The sequence below is a fragment of the Osmia bicornis genome, chromosome 16, assembly GCF_907164935.1.
Source record: "Osmia bicornis bicornis chromosome 16, iOsmBic2.1, whole genome shotgun sequence".
In the NCBI taxonomy this organism is placed as follows: Eukaryota; Metazoa; Arthropoda; class Insecta; order Hymenoptera; family Megachilidae; genus Osmia; species Osmia bicornis.
Window position 1 is genome coordinate 367,312 of NC_060231.1, and position 17,177 is coordinate 384,488.

At 40.1% G+C, this 17,177-nt stretch overlaps 1 protein-coding gene across 1 annotated transcript; it reads right to left on the bottom strand.

The window, feature by feature from the left end:
- Window positions 1-8,490: 8,490 nt before the first annotated feature.
- On the bottom strand, window positions 8,491-9,162 carry LOC114881625. Its single transcript, XM_029198458.2, has one exon. It carries the CDS (start codon window positions 9,160-9,162, stop codon window positions 8,491-8,493), a length of 672 nt encoding a protein of 223 aa, XP_029054291.2.
- Between the last annotated feature and the right edge of the window lie 8,015 nt (window positions 9,163-17,177).

Below are 17,177 nucleotides of genomic sequence, written 5' to 3' on the forward strand. Positions count from 1 at the left end.
GTCTTTATACCGAACGGACATTAAAGTACGAGGATACACGACGCCGTAGACCCACTTGAGCTCGTGGCGACGCAACCAAAAGTCTGTGTTTATATACACTATTGCTCTACTCGCCCCTCTAAACGAGAACGCACGAACAAAGAAATGCCTATGCAACGCTACAACGCTGATTCTTAACACACAGCACAAAAAGTCAATCTCTAGTTTTACGCACTATATTCAAATCCAGAAAACCGACAATTTAAGTAACTTCGGTTCTATCCAATCACCTCAGTCCTCACCCGGAGCACCAAAAAATGTTCCGAATAACTGGAATATCGAAAGGGTAGGATATAAGGTGGAATTGGTGTCATCGGTAATAAATAAATTGAACACAAAAATTAAAATGGAAAAGCAAAAGAAAAATGAATTTATTAAACTGAAAACCAAAAGACTCTACTCTACGGGTACCGGCTGTAAAAAAAACCCAGTCGAAAGTGGGGAAAAAGCCTGGTCCCAACAAAAGAAAATTAGAATAAAATTAAATATCTGAAATTGAAAGAAAACAAATATTTATACATAGAAACTTACGCAAACTAGAGATATACATAAACGCAATTGAATGATCATTCAAAACTTAAAGTAACGCACGCATTGAGAGTTCTCTTACCCTAAATCGCAATCGAATGGCGCCTCACCGCCGTCACCGTAGATCGCCGTGGTCCTCGCAAAATACTTCCGGATCACAGGAAGGGTCCTGCAATCGGGGGCAGAGTAAACACGCGTCACTACCTGCACGGCTAGCCAGGTGGGCAGATCCAGCCGATCCCCGCTCTGTGCTATACCAATCACTGCACACAGTTGGCCGTCTGAGCTCTCCCACAAGATCGCCGAGCCGTGCAGAACACAAACGACAGCACGTAGTGCTTCAGAAAACAGGGCGCACACACGATTGCAACTCGCCACGCGTTTAAAGTTCGATTAATATCAAAACTGTGGCCTAATTCGTAAAATAGGAAAACCAAGACTTCCAATCCACACAGTGTATCGATCACGGTCTTAATACGTGGGCCCATCCCCGGGCCATACACCACCACCACCGACCCGCCCCTCGCGCCTGCGCATTGCCGCGTGACAACGTCCCCAAATTCAAAGCTAACCTCTCCAGCTAAACATGCAAACAACCGCGAAACGCGAACAAAATGAAACTTTGCTATCTCTTCTACTTGGGTGGATACTCTTAGGCGAACCGAGACGCTCGACGAGGAAGCCGTATAATATGATCCGAACCGTAATATCGGTGTGACTAATACTTATTCAACGATAAAACTTTTTTATTTTTAACTTTTTCTTAATAAAACTTTTACTAACGCATAGGTGAGATTTTTTTGATTAAAATGACACCAAACACGATATAATTTGAATTATATATACTAGTGGAACGCAACGTGCTATGCACAGGGAATTAATCAGTTAAAATATAAATTTGACTTTGCCCCCCATCCACCAGAAGCTCCAATTCCATGATATTAAACCAAATGAAACTTTTAATTAAAAACTTCGTTGTAAACTACATTGTGTTGTAAAAATGCATCAATTTGATTGGTTGAAAAATTTGTTGCGCAGAATCTGCGATTATCTCATGAAAACCTTGACCCCCTCCGCAGTCCTAAACCGTAAGAGATAGACATGCGCAGTAAATTTTTACAGAGAAAGTAATCAAAGAAAAAACAGGTGCAGCACTTTCAATGATGACGTAATTAGTTTTTATGTATCCCTTAAAAAGTGTCCCTCACTTTCAAAAATGCATCAATTTGATTTGTTAGACAATTTGTTGCGCAGGATCCGCTATTATCTTATGGAAACGTTGACCCTTGCACAGCTCTAAATCGTAAGAGATAGACATGCGCAGTAAATTTTCACAAAGAAAGTAATCAAAGAAAAAGTAGTCGAAGCACCCACAATAATGACATAATTAGTTTTTATGTATCCCATAAAAAGTGTCCCTTACTAAGGGTTTTACTATACTATCATTGTAAGAGTACACACATATTATTTTTCTGCCTTGTTTTCGAGCATGCGTACAACGTCTCAGCGTCACTCACGGACATGTTTCTGCGTTATAATATGATATTTATTAATATAATAATAAATATTGTCATATATTGGAATAAATAAAGTTTGGAGGATAAAAAATAAGATGTAAAGAGAAGATGCAAAGAAAATGACGAAGAATCAGACCATTTTTGTACGATGCATTGGAGCAAAATTTGCTGGATTGGTTTATCGAAAGAAGAACTCTTGATGATTTCATATGAAATATCGTACTTATGCAAAAAGCAACGGAATTAAAGGACAATATGGGGTTGCTGTTGGATTTTAAAGTTAGTAAGGGCTGATTAGATGGATTCAAAAAAGACATAATATATGTTTAGTGAAAGTGTATGGGAAAAGTGGAAGTGTTGATGATGTTACGTCCCGACTAAGAAAATTCCATTGTCTCCAATTTCAAATTACGAAAGCGTCAGCAATCAGGAAGTTGGTTCATTGACTGACCTCCTTAGAGTCACCAGCATCAACAAATTCTCTCTTCTTCTCGAAACGCTGCATCGAAAATATGTGCCAATGATAGACTTTCCATGAGGTCAATATACTACTGAACTCATTTCCTCAAACCATGCGAAATCAGCATTTTCGACCCTAATAAAAAACCGATTACGGACAATAGCGATACAGTCAGCCATACAGTCGCGAGATGCGCGGTCTCTCTGTCCGAGGAACGTTTAGTATTGTAAAATACGTCGAGCAAAGTTTCGTGGGAATCAAGTGCCACGCGAAAAGACTCAGTTTTCTCGTTAAAAAAGACTCAAGTTTCGAACCATCTACAATTAGAACTGTTAACGTAAAGCCATAGTTTCATTCATCAAGAACATTGTCCAACATCCGTGCATCGAGAGGAAGAGAGAGAGAAGGGAGCAATCCATCAAATTCGTTAACCGTTTCTGTACATCTAAATATCCGGTGAGTCCAATCAAGATCTGGATACTCTGTCCTCAGGAATTAAAGAAATTGTAATATCTTTTGAATACGAGTTATATTTTCATACTTGTGTTCCGTCCAGGAAGTGTACTAATCCGGTTTTTGTAACAATTCATTTCTTTGGCAAAATATATAATAGTTATTTATTCAAATTTTGATCATTATTTAGTGTGTACTTTCCAAACCTTGTAACCAGCGAGCGAGAGGCTTGTATAAGTCTAGACCGAATCCGAATCCTATATTATCTTTCCTTCACAAAGAAGGTGTTTAAGCGTTGCGTCGGGTCATAACATACCGCAGAGTAGTCTCCTACCACTATGCCTACTCCGCACGTAACGATGAAGATTCCGCGATAAAATTTTGTGATAATTTTACAAAATTATTAGAAGAAGATGACAGTATAGATGAAAATAATGTATACGATATATTAATAAATGTAATTATTAAATATGAAAATCCTACGGCTCTGAAACATTGTAAAAGTAATCTTTCGGTTGGATTCGGGAAAATGGGGTACCCTCCGATCGAGCTGATTTTTTTAACTGACTTCGAAAAGGAGGAGGTTACTCAATTCGATCAGTATGTATTTTTTTTTTTTTTCGTGTGTGTTCACCGATTACTCCGAGATGGATCTACCAATCGGAACGAAACCTTTTACATCTCATAGGGTATATTTTCCGGTTCGTCTCATTGAAAAAAAATTTTTCATTTTTTCATTGTTATTGCAAAATACAGGAAGTTTTTAATGTGAAGATTGGACGATTTCAATGACCTTTTAATACGTTGTCGGGGACATGATTTTGAACAACTTTTTCATTATGCATAATTAATGGTAAGTTTTAGTTTCCGAGATATTCGTGAAAAACTATTGTTACTACACATTGAATTCTACGTATGCCTATATGTCTCTACTGGTGTATGAGTCAGCATGCAGTCGCCGATTCTCTACTGTTTCTTATATACATGGGTACTTTGCAAGGCATGTACCGATTGCGATGAAACCTTTCACATCTAATAGGAGATATTTCCGCGATATTTCACTTGCAAAAATTTATGCAATTTGTTATTGTTAATAACTATTGTGATAACTTGTATGGAACTTGTTATCGTTAAAAACTATAGTTATTGCAATTAACCAATAAAAACGGTAAACCACCTTACGGCATCCTACAAATACTGCTCGTTCCACTAAAAAGTGTGAAATAAAATAATTTTTAACAAAAAATACAACCGACTTCGAAATGCACTAAAAAGTATGAAATAATTTCTACTTCATTTATACAAATACCCAACAGCTATTAATCAAACCTATTTACTCGTTAAATAGTATACCAAATACATTTCAACCTTTTCGGAGGCGGCGCAAAATTAAAAATACCAGAATATACGATGCTACCAATAATGATTTGATAGGTTGTCGACGCCTGAATCTTCGTAGTAGAAGAAAAGTTTTTAATTTTGCGCCGCCTCCGAAAAGGTTGAAATGTATTTAGTATACTATTTAACGAGTAAATTGGTTTGATTAATAGCTGTTAGGTATTTGTATAAATGAAGTAGAAATCATTTCATACTTTTTAGTGCATTTCGAAGTCGGTTGTATTTTTTGTTAAAAATTATTTTATTTACCATAGATAGCCCTTGAGATGAGGATTCCAACGGTGGTCATCCCATCTCTTAACTCACACCCGTCGCCCCGTAGAGGTCAAAAACTAAAACCGCTCAAAAAATGGTTTCTGCACCGATCTCGGTGAGTGTATAAAAAACAGAAAAAAAATAAAAAAAATTTTTTTTTAATAAAAAAAATTTGAAAAAGATTTGAAAAATTAAAATGAAAAAAAGATTTTTTTTCTTGATGTGCTCACCGAGATCGGTGCAGAAGCCACTTTTTGAGCGATTTCAGTTTTTGACCTCTACCGGGGCGACGGGTGGGGGTTAAGAGATGCGGTGACCACCGTTGGAATCCCCATCTCAAGGGCTATCTATGGTAAAAAAATCAGCTCAATCGGAGGGTGCCCCATTTTCCCGAATTCAACCCAATAATCTCATAAAAATTAATCTTTCTATTATTAACATTTTGAATTTATTATAAATCCCTGATTCCGAACTATTTTTAATATAGATACAACAATTTATAAATCTAAAACAGCTTTACAAACTGAAAAAATTAAATAATATATATGTTGCGTGAACGCGCGTATAATGGGTTTCCTCGTCACGCGGGGCCCGTCCGGGAGGTGCTGCCGCCTCGCGTTCTTTTTCGGGAACTAAATCGCTCGTGCGATCGACGCATCCCGCATAGCCATATTGCTTCTTGTAACCGACGCGTGAACATTGAGCTCTGCACGGATTTCAATTATTGTCTCGGTTTTTCAAGTTATTGTGCGCTGAATTTAACGTTTATCGGTTATCCTCGACTCCTCGCGTTGATCTAAAAGCCGGCTACCTCAATTAAATCGGTTGGTGTGCAACTACCGGCTTCCTCGACGACGCCACGTCGTCGTAACCGGCTAACGGTCGCCTCGTGCAATTTTATCGGACTCTGCTATAACAAAAGAACCTTTTCTTGCGATTGTGAAGAGTGGAGACGTTAGTTTTTTTTGTGTACTCCTTTGAACCGCGCGATCCGATTCGCATCGGTGTACCGGTCTCCCTCATTTTGTGTCACATCAATCATACTTAATTGTTTTAATAAACTGACCATCCGTTTTGATAACCTCGAGTTTCGTTTTTTTTGGTGTGTGTGCGGAATCAACCCCGACACCCTCGCTCCCCTCGAAACAATATAAATATTCCAATTGATACTGTGCCAAACTTTTACGGTGCCCAACTGTATTGTGCGATATTCCGCACATGCGCAATAGAGCTGTTCCCAATTGTTACTGTGCGCTATAATACTGTGTCCAAAGGAGCTGTGCGCAATGCGATAATGCGCAATCGTATTGTGCGCAACAGAGCCGCTCTCTTTTATAGTGGGATTTCAAGGGAAAACTGAGGGTAGGGCTATCCTGTGGGATGGGTTCGGTGATGCAGCATCTGGGAAGGATTCGGAAACATAAATATACGTAATACTGACAGGGACTGATAACGTACAAGCTTGAAAAATGGAAGAGGGTTGGATACATAAACATTGGGAAGACCCATGTGAAGAGGGCCATCTGCCAGTACGAGATATGATTGGGAAAGGAAAATGGTAAAAGTCTGGAAACATAAATAGTGACCGCATCTGCTTGTCTCGGGACCGTAGATTAGATCAGTATCAAGAGGAAGATAGTACGACACATTTATCCAGTTTTTAATGTATTACATTATATCTAATGTAGATATATTAATAATGATGTTGTTATTAAATGTATATTGATCTGTGGGAAGGAATCAGTATATCCACATTATCTCTAATGTAGATATAATAATAATGATATTTGTTCGTTAGAGAACGAGCGGAATTCAACGGGTTCCGCTTTTTCGCCGGTAAAACGTTCGGAGGAACGCTCGAAGTCCTGGACGCGCGCCGCGCGGAAGCGGGTGGTCAATGAGAAAAACTCAGAGGTTCCACAGACAGAAAATAATTCGTTTTATTATAGCTTTGTTTGAACCCAACTCGAAGCTCGAACGGGTTAAAAGTTGGCGGTCGCGATGGTCTCAAGAACGATGATGACGTAGTTCAAATAGTTTTCGAACTGTACTCGCGCCGGTTCTGTGTTTGTCGAATTAACGCGTTCCGTAAATTTGGCACAGAACGCGAGAGGGGAGAAAGATCGTGCCGTCTTCCCCGACCATTGTCTCCCAAACAATATTGTTATTAAATGTATATTAATCTGTGGGAAGGAGTCAGTATATTACATTATATCTACTGTAGATATAGTAATAATGACATTATTATGAAATGTATTTTACATTATATTTGTTCCGTCAAATTTCGTCGCGGCGTATTTTCCACGATTGGAAATCTTTAGGAAATGAGCGAGGTGCCGGATCGCGATTACCGAAGCGCGGGATTATGGAAAAGGCGGAGGCAATGAACTCCACGACAACGTGTTGCGTAATTTTAACAAAAACTAGTTGTATTTAATAAAATGAACACGTAGTCGTACAAATAAAAGAAATGAAAAGTCTTTCTCTTAATCCTCAATCCACTCAATAAATCCGCGATTTTGAGGTTCGCCGAAGCTCTTGGTTCGAGCAAAGCGCCAACAAAAAAAAGGGATTTTCTGTGGTAATTCTCCGAAACTGTTCGTCTAGAATTTCCGTGAAACGAGTGTGAGCATCGTCACAGCGCGACGAACAGTTCGTACCTTTCCCTCTCGCCCCGGCGTCCTCGCCCCACACCGCTGGCCAACGGAGTGAGAGAGACGGGCGCCGAAGAGAGAGGAATAGCAATATGATAGAATTTAGTCGCGAGAGGTATTCCTGAGACAGTTCGCTTATCACGACCGTTCGCTCGAACAATATTTAAGGTATTATAGATATAGTGATAATGATATTGTTATTAAATGTATATTGATCTGTGGGACGGAATCAATATATTACATTATATCTAATGTAGATATAGTAATTGTTGAGGATTGGTATTAATCCCGATGAGATTGCGCTGGTAGAAATAATTTTACATTTGCTGGTTCGGGTTTCACAAGTTAATTTATTCGAATCAGAAAATTGAAATAAATTAAATACCACTTGAGTCACGCGATAGAGAAATTGAACAAGTGAACAACCTGATCCGTTTTGAATTGTACAATGATCTGACACCAGTTGTATCGCATACACAAGGACGAAAATTGAATTCCATCACCTTGATCCGCCGCGGTTGACCAATACTTTACAAGAGTGCTAGCAGCGAGCAAATAAGCGCCGTTAATTATATAAATTCAGCCCGCTACTGGTGATGATGCCCATGAACATCGTGCTTGATCAACACGTGGTCGGCGTTTCACGTGTACGTTGAATTAACAATGTAATTGATTCATACCTGTAAATCCAGCAGCCTGCACGGTATATATGGATCGTAAGTGTTAGTTGAGCGGTTGTTGAGCGAGCTGAGAAGGCTGAGGAGTTGCACTTGAACAAAACTTGCTTGAACCATCCGAACACTATGCGTCGCAGTACGATAATGGCGTCGTTGAGGGCCTTGCGCGCAAACCGGTGATAAGACCCCTACTTACGCGTTGATCTAGATGGTCGACTCCCGATCGATAAATTGATCGATCGTAAACGTCATCATGGCAGAGCGGATTCTCAAACATTTCCGCTCGCCACCAGCAACTCGTTGATGGTGATTCCGTTGAGGTGAGCTCAGCTGGATGGTGCATAGGCAAGATAATGGGGTTGGTGGTCGGTCGAACGAGAGTGGTGGTTGCAGTCTTGACGGTTGCAACCCTGGTGAAACCATCGTGAACTTCGGTCACTCTTGCGAGCGGCCATTTTTTCAAGTCGCTGCAGATAGTGTCGCGACCACTGAGGCCAGAGGTATTGAACTCATTGTTGAATCAGTTGCCAGTTGGAGAGTCGACCTGCTGACACTTCGAGCAGCGATGGTTCTAGTACTGAATTAAGCGCTAAGCCGATGGAGCCTGGTGTGAGCGCAGACATGTCGTCGGGATCGTCGTTGAGCGGTTCCAATAGTCTTGAGTTGAGCACCGCTTCGATCTGTGTGAGGAGAGTGGAAAACTCTTCAAATGTTAATAAGAGCTCGCCAATAGTTCTTCTGAGATGGAACTTGATCGATTTCACCATAGCTTCCCATTTTCCTCCCATGTGAGGAGCTGCTGGTGGGGTGAACATCCATTGAGTGCTGTCTGCTGAGAGAATCGATGCGGCGTATTGGTGCTCCTTTGAACTTAACGTAAACAGGCGTTTGAGCTCCGCCTGAGCTCCAATGAAATTTGTGCCACAGTCAGAGTACAATTTGTGAGCGATCCCACTTCTCGACGAAAATCTTCTGTAGGCTGCCAGAAATCCTTCGGTTGAGTAGTCGCTGACAACCGTAAGGTGAACTGCTGATGAGGAGAAACAGACAAACACGCAGATCCATCCTTTTATCGTTTTCGAGCTTCTTCCTTTTAAATTCTTCAATGTGATCAGTCCCGTATAATCGACGCCGGTGTAAACGAATGGTCGTGATGGTAGAGAGAAGGGTAGTTGGCCCATCATCTGACGCGCACGGATCCCCCTCTAACGAGCACACTTGACGCATCTCAAGATGTGAGATTTCACCGGTGCTCTTCCACCGATGTCCCAGTGCTTCTGTCGAATGTATGCGAGAGTCTGTTGAGTTCCTCCATGGAGAGTTCGCTTGTGAGCATCTTCAATGATGAGTCTCGATAGGTGAACGTCCCGTGGGAGCGTTTGTACGAAATCATCATATCATATCATACTATTATATAAAGAGACAGCGTTTGTTTGTATGTACAGAAAAATGTCAAAAACTACTTATCCGATTGATACCAAATTTTAACAGTGGCTTCCATGCCTTCTCTGGAGTGACATAGGCTATATTATTTTAATAAAAATAATATTACATCCGCGTAAAAGTACGTAAGAATATGTTGAGCGCTCAGCACTCTGAGCCTATGCCCGCACTCCCTAACTACCGCTCCCAACCGTTAGGTGACTGCACGTTCGTGGCTACCCAAAAGAGAACTCGTAAAGTTTACATGATATCCCTACTCCTTACTAATATATAAAAGTGAAAATGCTGATCGTTTGTTCCTCTTTCACGTTTAAACGGCTAAACGGATTTTAATGAAATCTATATATAAATAAATGAATGTTTCTTTGTTTGTCCCGTATGTGTTCCTACACCATTCATCCGATTGCGATTAAACTTTGGTAAGATGTTGTGCGAATACCCGCGAAGGGTTCTGGGCGTGTACAGTAAATCCTGGATATATGCAAGAGAAATTGGGACCCAAACATTGCATATATCCAGTCGAGGTGTCGAATCTCTGATTTCACGCGACGACCAGCCAAGCGTGAACGTAGAAAGGGACAGACAGAGGAGGAAAAAGAGAGGTTCAATGATCAAAGAAAAGAGCCGAAACGTATCGGCGTGACTAATACTAATTCAATCATAAAACTTTTTTAATTTTTTTTTTTTTAATGAAACTTTTACTAGCGCATTGGTGAGATTTTTCTGATTAAAATTATAGCAAACAGGATATAGTTTGAATTATAATTACTTGCTAAAATTGATAAAAGTAGGCGAAAAGCCAGAGAGATTGAATCAAAACATTGCATATGCACACTGGAGGTCTCGAAGTTTGACCGGACCAGAAGGATAAATGTCCTGACCGATTCATCAATGCCCAGCCCAAACCCCTAAACCTAGAAACATGAAATTCGAGTAGTGTATTCCTCTCATGACGTAAGCACCCACTAAGAAGGGATTTTTAGAACTTGGACCCTTAAGAGTGTAAAAAGGATTGTAACCGCACTCTTACCTTAAGAGTGGGTTGACGAGGAATTTATAGTAAGGAGGAAATGACTGAGAGACAGAGTTTGATTGAGGAACAATTAACAAAATTATTTATTCAATTAACACGCGAGGATTGCTCCGAGTGTATATCGAGGATATACACAAGTAATTTGAACCCGCGGCCGTTACGTTCGTTTGCGAGGGGACAACAACTGTGACTTCCCGGAACGCCATGTCCTCGACGCTCGCGACGCGTTTACAAATAGGCTTACGACGGTACGCGCGCAGAAGCATTCGCACGCGACAACGCTGTCGAACATTCGAGATTTCGAACATTGACACGGGAACCTGTAGTCGAGTTTCTTCTTTAAGTTATTTTAATGATACGCGGGCACCGACAGTCTCTTCACGTCGCACAGCTCGCTTATGCGATTTCCTCATTCGTGCGAGTTCTTACGAACCTGGTTGATGAAGGAAATCGCCTCAGGTTGCACGTGGAGCATGGGAGCAGTCTCGGAAGCAATACCAGAGCATGGTGTTTCGTAACTGCTAGTTGGCTTGCGAAGAGTGCAGATTTCTCGATCGATTCTAACTGAGCTCGGTATGCGTCTGTTCGCATTGAAGCCTCGACGACAAGTGCTCGTTCCGCGGATCGGCAGGCACCTCTCTCGGTGCTCCCGGCAGCGAAGGGGAATCTTACGCTTGCGCGATTCGTACTATGACATGATAGTCGGGCCGGCCCTACGGGCCCCTACACTATGTGACGTATCGATGGCCTAATCGATCGGTTACAGGATTAAAATCTATTTACACGGATTACACAAACCGGACTTAGTTTTTGCTTACGAAGGTCACCCATACAAATGATTAAAAACATAATTCAGGATTTCGTTCTAATTCAGGGGTGAAGGTAATTATTTAGATTACGGACCTCACCTCCGATTTCGACGATTTTTAAATATGGTGTAGAAATCAACATTTTTAACAACTTTTTGCTATACATGTAACCGCCGCTCGACCTTAGTTTTTGAGATATTTTCGAAAAACTATGGAAACTATCGCATTGAATTCTGCCTATCCGTGTGCGATCGTGACAACGTACGCGTTAGTATGGAATCGCCGCTTTTCTACAATTTCTACAGGCAGCAATACTTTTCTGAAATACTAGAGATTGATCACCAAAAAATAATACAACCATTATTACTTCAAGTACTCGACGTTTTTATTTATGAGAGCGGGCGAAGCCGCAACGGGGATGTTAGTAAAATATAAACCAGGCAAACAAAATATGATTGCAGAGGCTATCTCGCGCAATCCCATTAAAGATATTAACGCCTTACAAGCACATGCCAAACGATTACATTCATCCACGTCTGGATCGAAATGGAAAGAATGTCATCAATATCCCCCTCGCCCTAGACAGACTACAACCACCTCAGAATCTGATAAACATAAGAAAAAGCAAGAGTGGCACCAATATCCCACTCGCCCTAGACAAACTACAACTATAGAATCTGGGGAACATAAAAAGAAGAAAGAGTGGCGCCAATATGCCACTTGTCCTAGACGACTTACGACAACTTCGGAGTTAAGGGAACTTAAGAAGAAGAAGAAATGGCACCAGTATTCTACTCGACCTAAGGTAACGACAACAACAGAATCAGAAGAACATAAAAGAAAGAAGGAATGGCATCAATATCCAAGACGACCGAGACCAACTACATCATCATGCTCGAGAGATATAAAGAAAAGAAAAATTACTCATCAGCATCTAACACGACCACGGAACGGCTCCTCAGATTCCGAAACTGAATTCATCAAGACAAAACTCGATCTAGAAGCTATTTCTGGGATGATGGTATAACAAGGAAAAGAATCAAGGAAGAAGATATAAACTCAGATAAGTCTCAATACTATGTGACTGATGAATCAGAAAAACAACCAAGGCAAAGAAAAAGAGCAAATTTAAACCCAACATTATATTCCTCCGAAGAAATTAAAAAGAGAAGACCTAATGAAGAACAGGTCACCGTAGAAGTACACCAACCCCCTCAAAGCAATAAATACATTATTCCACAAGAACGATCTACAACAAAAGAACCAGTCGTTATGAGGTTTGTTTTTGTGTTTGGATGCGAGAGGAATGATTGGGTTGGCAGGAATGAGTGATTGGCAGAAGTGAGTGGTTGGTAGGAGTAAATGATTGGCAGGATTGAATGGTAATGCGTGCGTGAGTCGTGGGATGTGTTGCGTCAGAAGGAAACGTGTGAAAGAATTTTGTAATTGTCAGATAATAAACTTATTTTTCATATCAAAAAATGTAAAAAGTCTAGTGCCTTCCCCACAGTCGTAATTGGGGACGACATCGAGGAGTTTAATGAAGAAACAATCATACCAAGACACATCTTTAGAGAACCACCCAGAATAGATTCTTCTTCAGAAACCAAAGAAAGATCTCCAATACCTAAAAGGGAAGAAAGAGAAATTTTCAGTGACACTCTAACAGCACCTATTACACCCATCAAAATAAAGAAAAAAGAATAAAATCAACTCACCATTTTCAAACGAGCAAAACCTAACATAATCAGTAATAAGCCAGTCACACTCAGGATTGTAGAAACCGAAGACCATCTATGGATGAAGAAGGGAACAGTAATCATATTTCTCAATAAAGAGGGACAAGCAGATGAAATACAACAAGACAATGTGTAGAGAAGAAAAAATTAAAACATACACACCACAAAATAACATCACACAGTACAAATTAAAAAATAGATTAGTTTTTGGAATATTACTATCATCTAAAGAAACGTTACCACAAGCAATAAAAATTCTTCGTCATGAACTGCAATAGAGAGGAATCCAGGATTGTAGCATGCCAGAAAAACAAGGGCTAAAAACCATTCTTCAAGTAGTCTTTGCAGACTCTAACATTAATATAATCACCTGCAAAGGACCAATCCAAATTCCACTTAAAGAAGAAAAGAAAAACATAATGAAAGGTGTATCGAATTAACCAAAATAGAAAAATATAAAAGTATGGGTGAGCCGTAACCGGAGATGGAATCGTGTGACCAAGGTTATTAAATAAAACACAGAATATTGCGGGGGGAAGAAAACCAAAGAAAATAAAGTTTATTTGATACAAGGAGGGGGGGGGGGGGGGGGAGCATGCGATACCGTCAGTAAAAAACCCTGTTTTTTTGCGGGGAAAAAGCCTGGTTTACAAACGCTTAATAACGACGCAGATTGAAGACTAATACATAACGAAACGCATACTTTACTGCTGAAGACGCTGTACATGTGTATGACGTAATCCACATACCGCTCGTAATCCGTTTCTCGCTCGCCCCCCGCACCACGGAGGGAAAATGCACGCTCATCACTTGTGTCCAATCAAGATCAGGGGGGAAAGCACGCTATGCCGTGCTTTCCATGGGGAAAAATCTCATTGCACATACATGTGCCCGTTCAGGGGGGAGTGCACGCCATGCCATGCACTCCATGGGGAAAATGCACATGCATGTGCCCGTTCAAGGGGAAGGGAAATGCACGTTTCCGTGCCCGTTCACCGCACTCAAATACATCACACCGTTCGGACGACCGGATCGCGAGGCCTCGCACGTGGGTACCGTTTCAGTTCCGCAGCGCGTGTACAACGCGACGCGCGACACTTTTCCGTTTTTCGCGTGCAATGCACGACGCTCCGTACCGTATTATATCGCTTTCGCGAATGCTCGCTGGCGCGTCACGGCGCCCCTGTCTCTTCTCTAAATTCGCCTAGACTAAACGCTGTCGCCATCGGGCGATCTATTGTCAAAATAGTTTGCACCAGAAACAATCAGCGCGATTCGCGCGAACAAAGGGAATCACGAAAGCCCAGTTGCAGATCATAAAAGCATCAAAATACTTACCATAGAATCAGAAGCAAATATTATTGTAAAAACATGAAAAAAGAAGTTACAGACAACGTTAAATCATGCATCAACTGTCAGCAAACCAAACTAATTAGGATGAAGAATAAGGAACCTATGGTGATCACAGACACTCCTTCAGACGCATTCGATAAGGTATCTCTAGACATCCTTGGACCTTTACCGATGACGCAGAAAGGATACAGTTATATCCTAACTATTCAAGACAATTTAACCAAATACTCCGTAGCAGTTCCTCTAGTATCAACTACATCTGAGAACGTAGCTAAAGCATTTACAAACTCCTTCATTTGCCAATTTGGAAGTCCTAAAGCTATCCTTGCCGATCAAGGAACATGCTTTACATCCTCGTTAATCAAAAAATTAGCAAAAATCTTCCACATCAAGACGTATAAAACATCATCCTTTCATCCTCAGTCAAATGGTTCCCTAGAAAGAAGTCACCATGTTCTGGTCGAGTGCCTGAAACATATTTCTAAACAAGAACAATGGGATGAATGGCAACAGCAAGCAATGTTCTCCTACAGTACTAGTGTTCATGAGGGAACAATGTTTACACCTCATGAACTAGTATATGGAAAAAAGACGAGATTGCCATAAAGTTTTATACCTTCAGACGGTTTGGAAACATATCCTGATTACATAGACAAATTATTGCAAACTCTACATGATATTAGACAAACCGCAAGAATAAATTTACAACAATCGAAAGACAGGCAGAAATATTATTATGGTAAAAAAATACGCCTAATAAATTACGAAACAGGAGAACAAGTTATGTTATTAAATCTACCAAGAAAGAGTAAATTACAAAAGGAATACACTGGACCGTACACTGTTTTGAGAAACAGAACGAAACAATGTAGAATTGCAAGTAGGTCCCAAAAAAGACTAGGATTGTTCATAAAGATAGATTGAAGACGGCCTATCTACCAATCAGTAACGCGGATCAGATATAGAATATCGATAGTAAAATCTATAAAGTTTCGAAACATGCGCATGTGCACATGCAAAATTTTGAACCTACCGCCAGATTGAATTAGAACACTAAAAAAAAAAGAAGCAAGTACACTGAAGCGACGCTATAATTTAATTTTATAAGAAAAATAAAAAATAAAAAAAAACATCAACAAGGAAAATATGGATTTAAACGAGGTGGAACATATTTTAAATATAAATTTATAATAAGAAAATTAAGATTTTGCTTTTATTATAGTTTGGGGAAATAAGCCTGTTACCTGCGGAGCAGGCGTAGTGGTAGGTGACTACTCTGCGGTATGTTATGATCCGACGCAACGCTTAAACACCTTCTTTATGAAGGAAAGATAATATAGGATTCGGATTTGGTCTAGACTTATACAAGCCTCTCGCTCGCTGGATACAAGGTTTGGAAAGTACGCACTAAATTATGATCAAAATTTGAGTAAATAATTATTATATATTTTGACAAAAGAATGAATTATTACAAAAATCTGATTGGTACACAAGTATGAAAATATAACGCGTATTCAAAGATATTATGATTCCTTTAATTACTGAGGACAGAGAATCCTGATCCTGATTGGACTCACCGGATGTTTAGATGTACAGAAACGGTAAACGGTTAATTTGATGGATTGCTCCCTTCTCTCTCTCTTCCTCTCGACGTACGGATGTTGGACAATGTTCTTGATGAGTGAAACTATGGCCTTACAGTAAGAGTTTTTTTATTGTAGATGGTTCGAAAACTTGAGTCTTAATTTTAACGAGAAAACTGAGTCTTTTCGTGTGATAGTTGATTTTCACGAAACTCTGCTCGACGTATTTCGCAATACTAAACGTTCCTCGGACAGAGAGACCGCGCACCTCGCGACTGTATGGCCGACTGTGTGTCTATTGTCCGTAATCGGGTTTTTTATTGGAGTCGAAAATGCTGATTTCGCATGGTTTGGAGGAAAGAGTTCATTAGTATATTGACCTGTAAGAAAGAAAGAGAAAGAGATAAAGAATAAGAGAAAGATAACAGTATGAAGCGACGCTTCACAGATACCGCCGTGTTCAATTTTAAAAAGCGAACATGGTACGATGCGCCGGCAGACGCTAAAGGCTAAAAAAGCTAAGAGCCCTCAAACACTTCAGAGAGGTACAATTATATTTTTAACAAATTCCTTCCATTACTAATTATTTGGTTGCCTCGGAAAATTCCAAATATGCCGATACAAAAGACGAAAAAGGTAGACGAAGAATCACCACCACTACTATGAAGGTTAACCCCAATCAACATCTCTGAAACTGACTGGCGGGCATACCGAAAATTGAAGAAAGGAGACCCCAGAAGAAAACATGGGAGGATCCTGCAATTGTTCGGTGTACTGGCGGCATCCCCAAGGAACAGCAAGGAGAAATGTCGCTGTGCCCTTTGCGTTTTGAAGTGGTGCAACCACGGTCTCTTGGGGACAAGAAACTAACGCACGGGGGAAGCTGTAATATCCCGCTAAGCGAAGTCACCACCCTTTTTTTAATTTTTTCATTATTATTATAATAATTATTTTTAGTTTAAGATTGTTAAAATGATTAATTTGATTTGTATTTGTTACGTTGCGCGTGCGACGGCGCAACATAAAAGGAGAAATAATAAAATAAAAAGTTATATAAATTTATTTATTAAGATATGTGTTTTTGTCGTTTTAAAAAATTACAATTTGTTGAAATCGTGAAAAAAAATAGTAACAGACAATTTTTCATCTCTTTTATGTGAGCCTATAATAAGAATTTAAAATATGTCTTTCGTAGATTCAAATAAGTTGTGGCTATGCAGAAAATTTCGTCGAGAT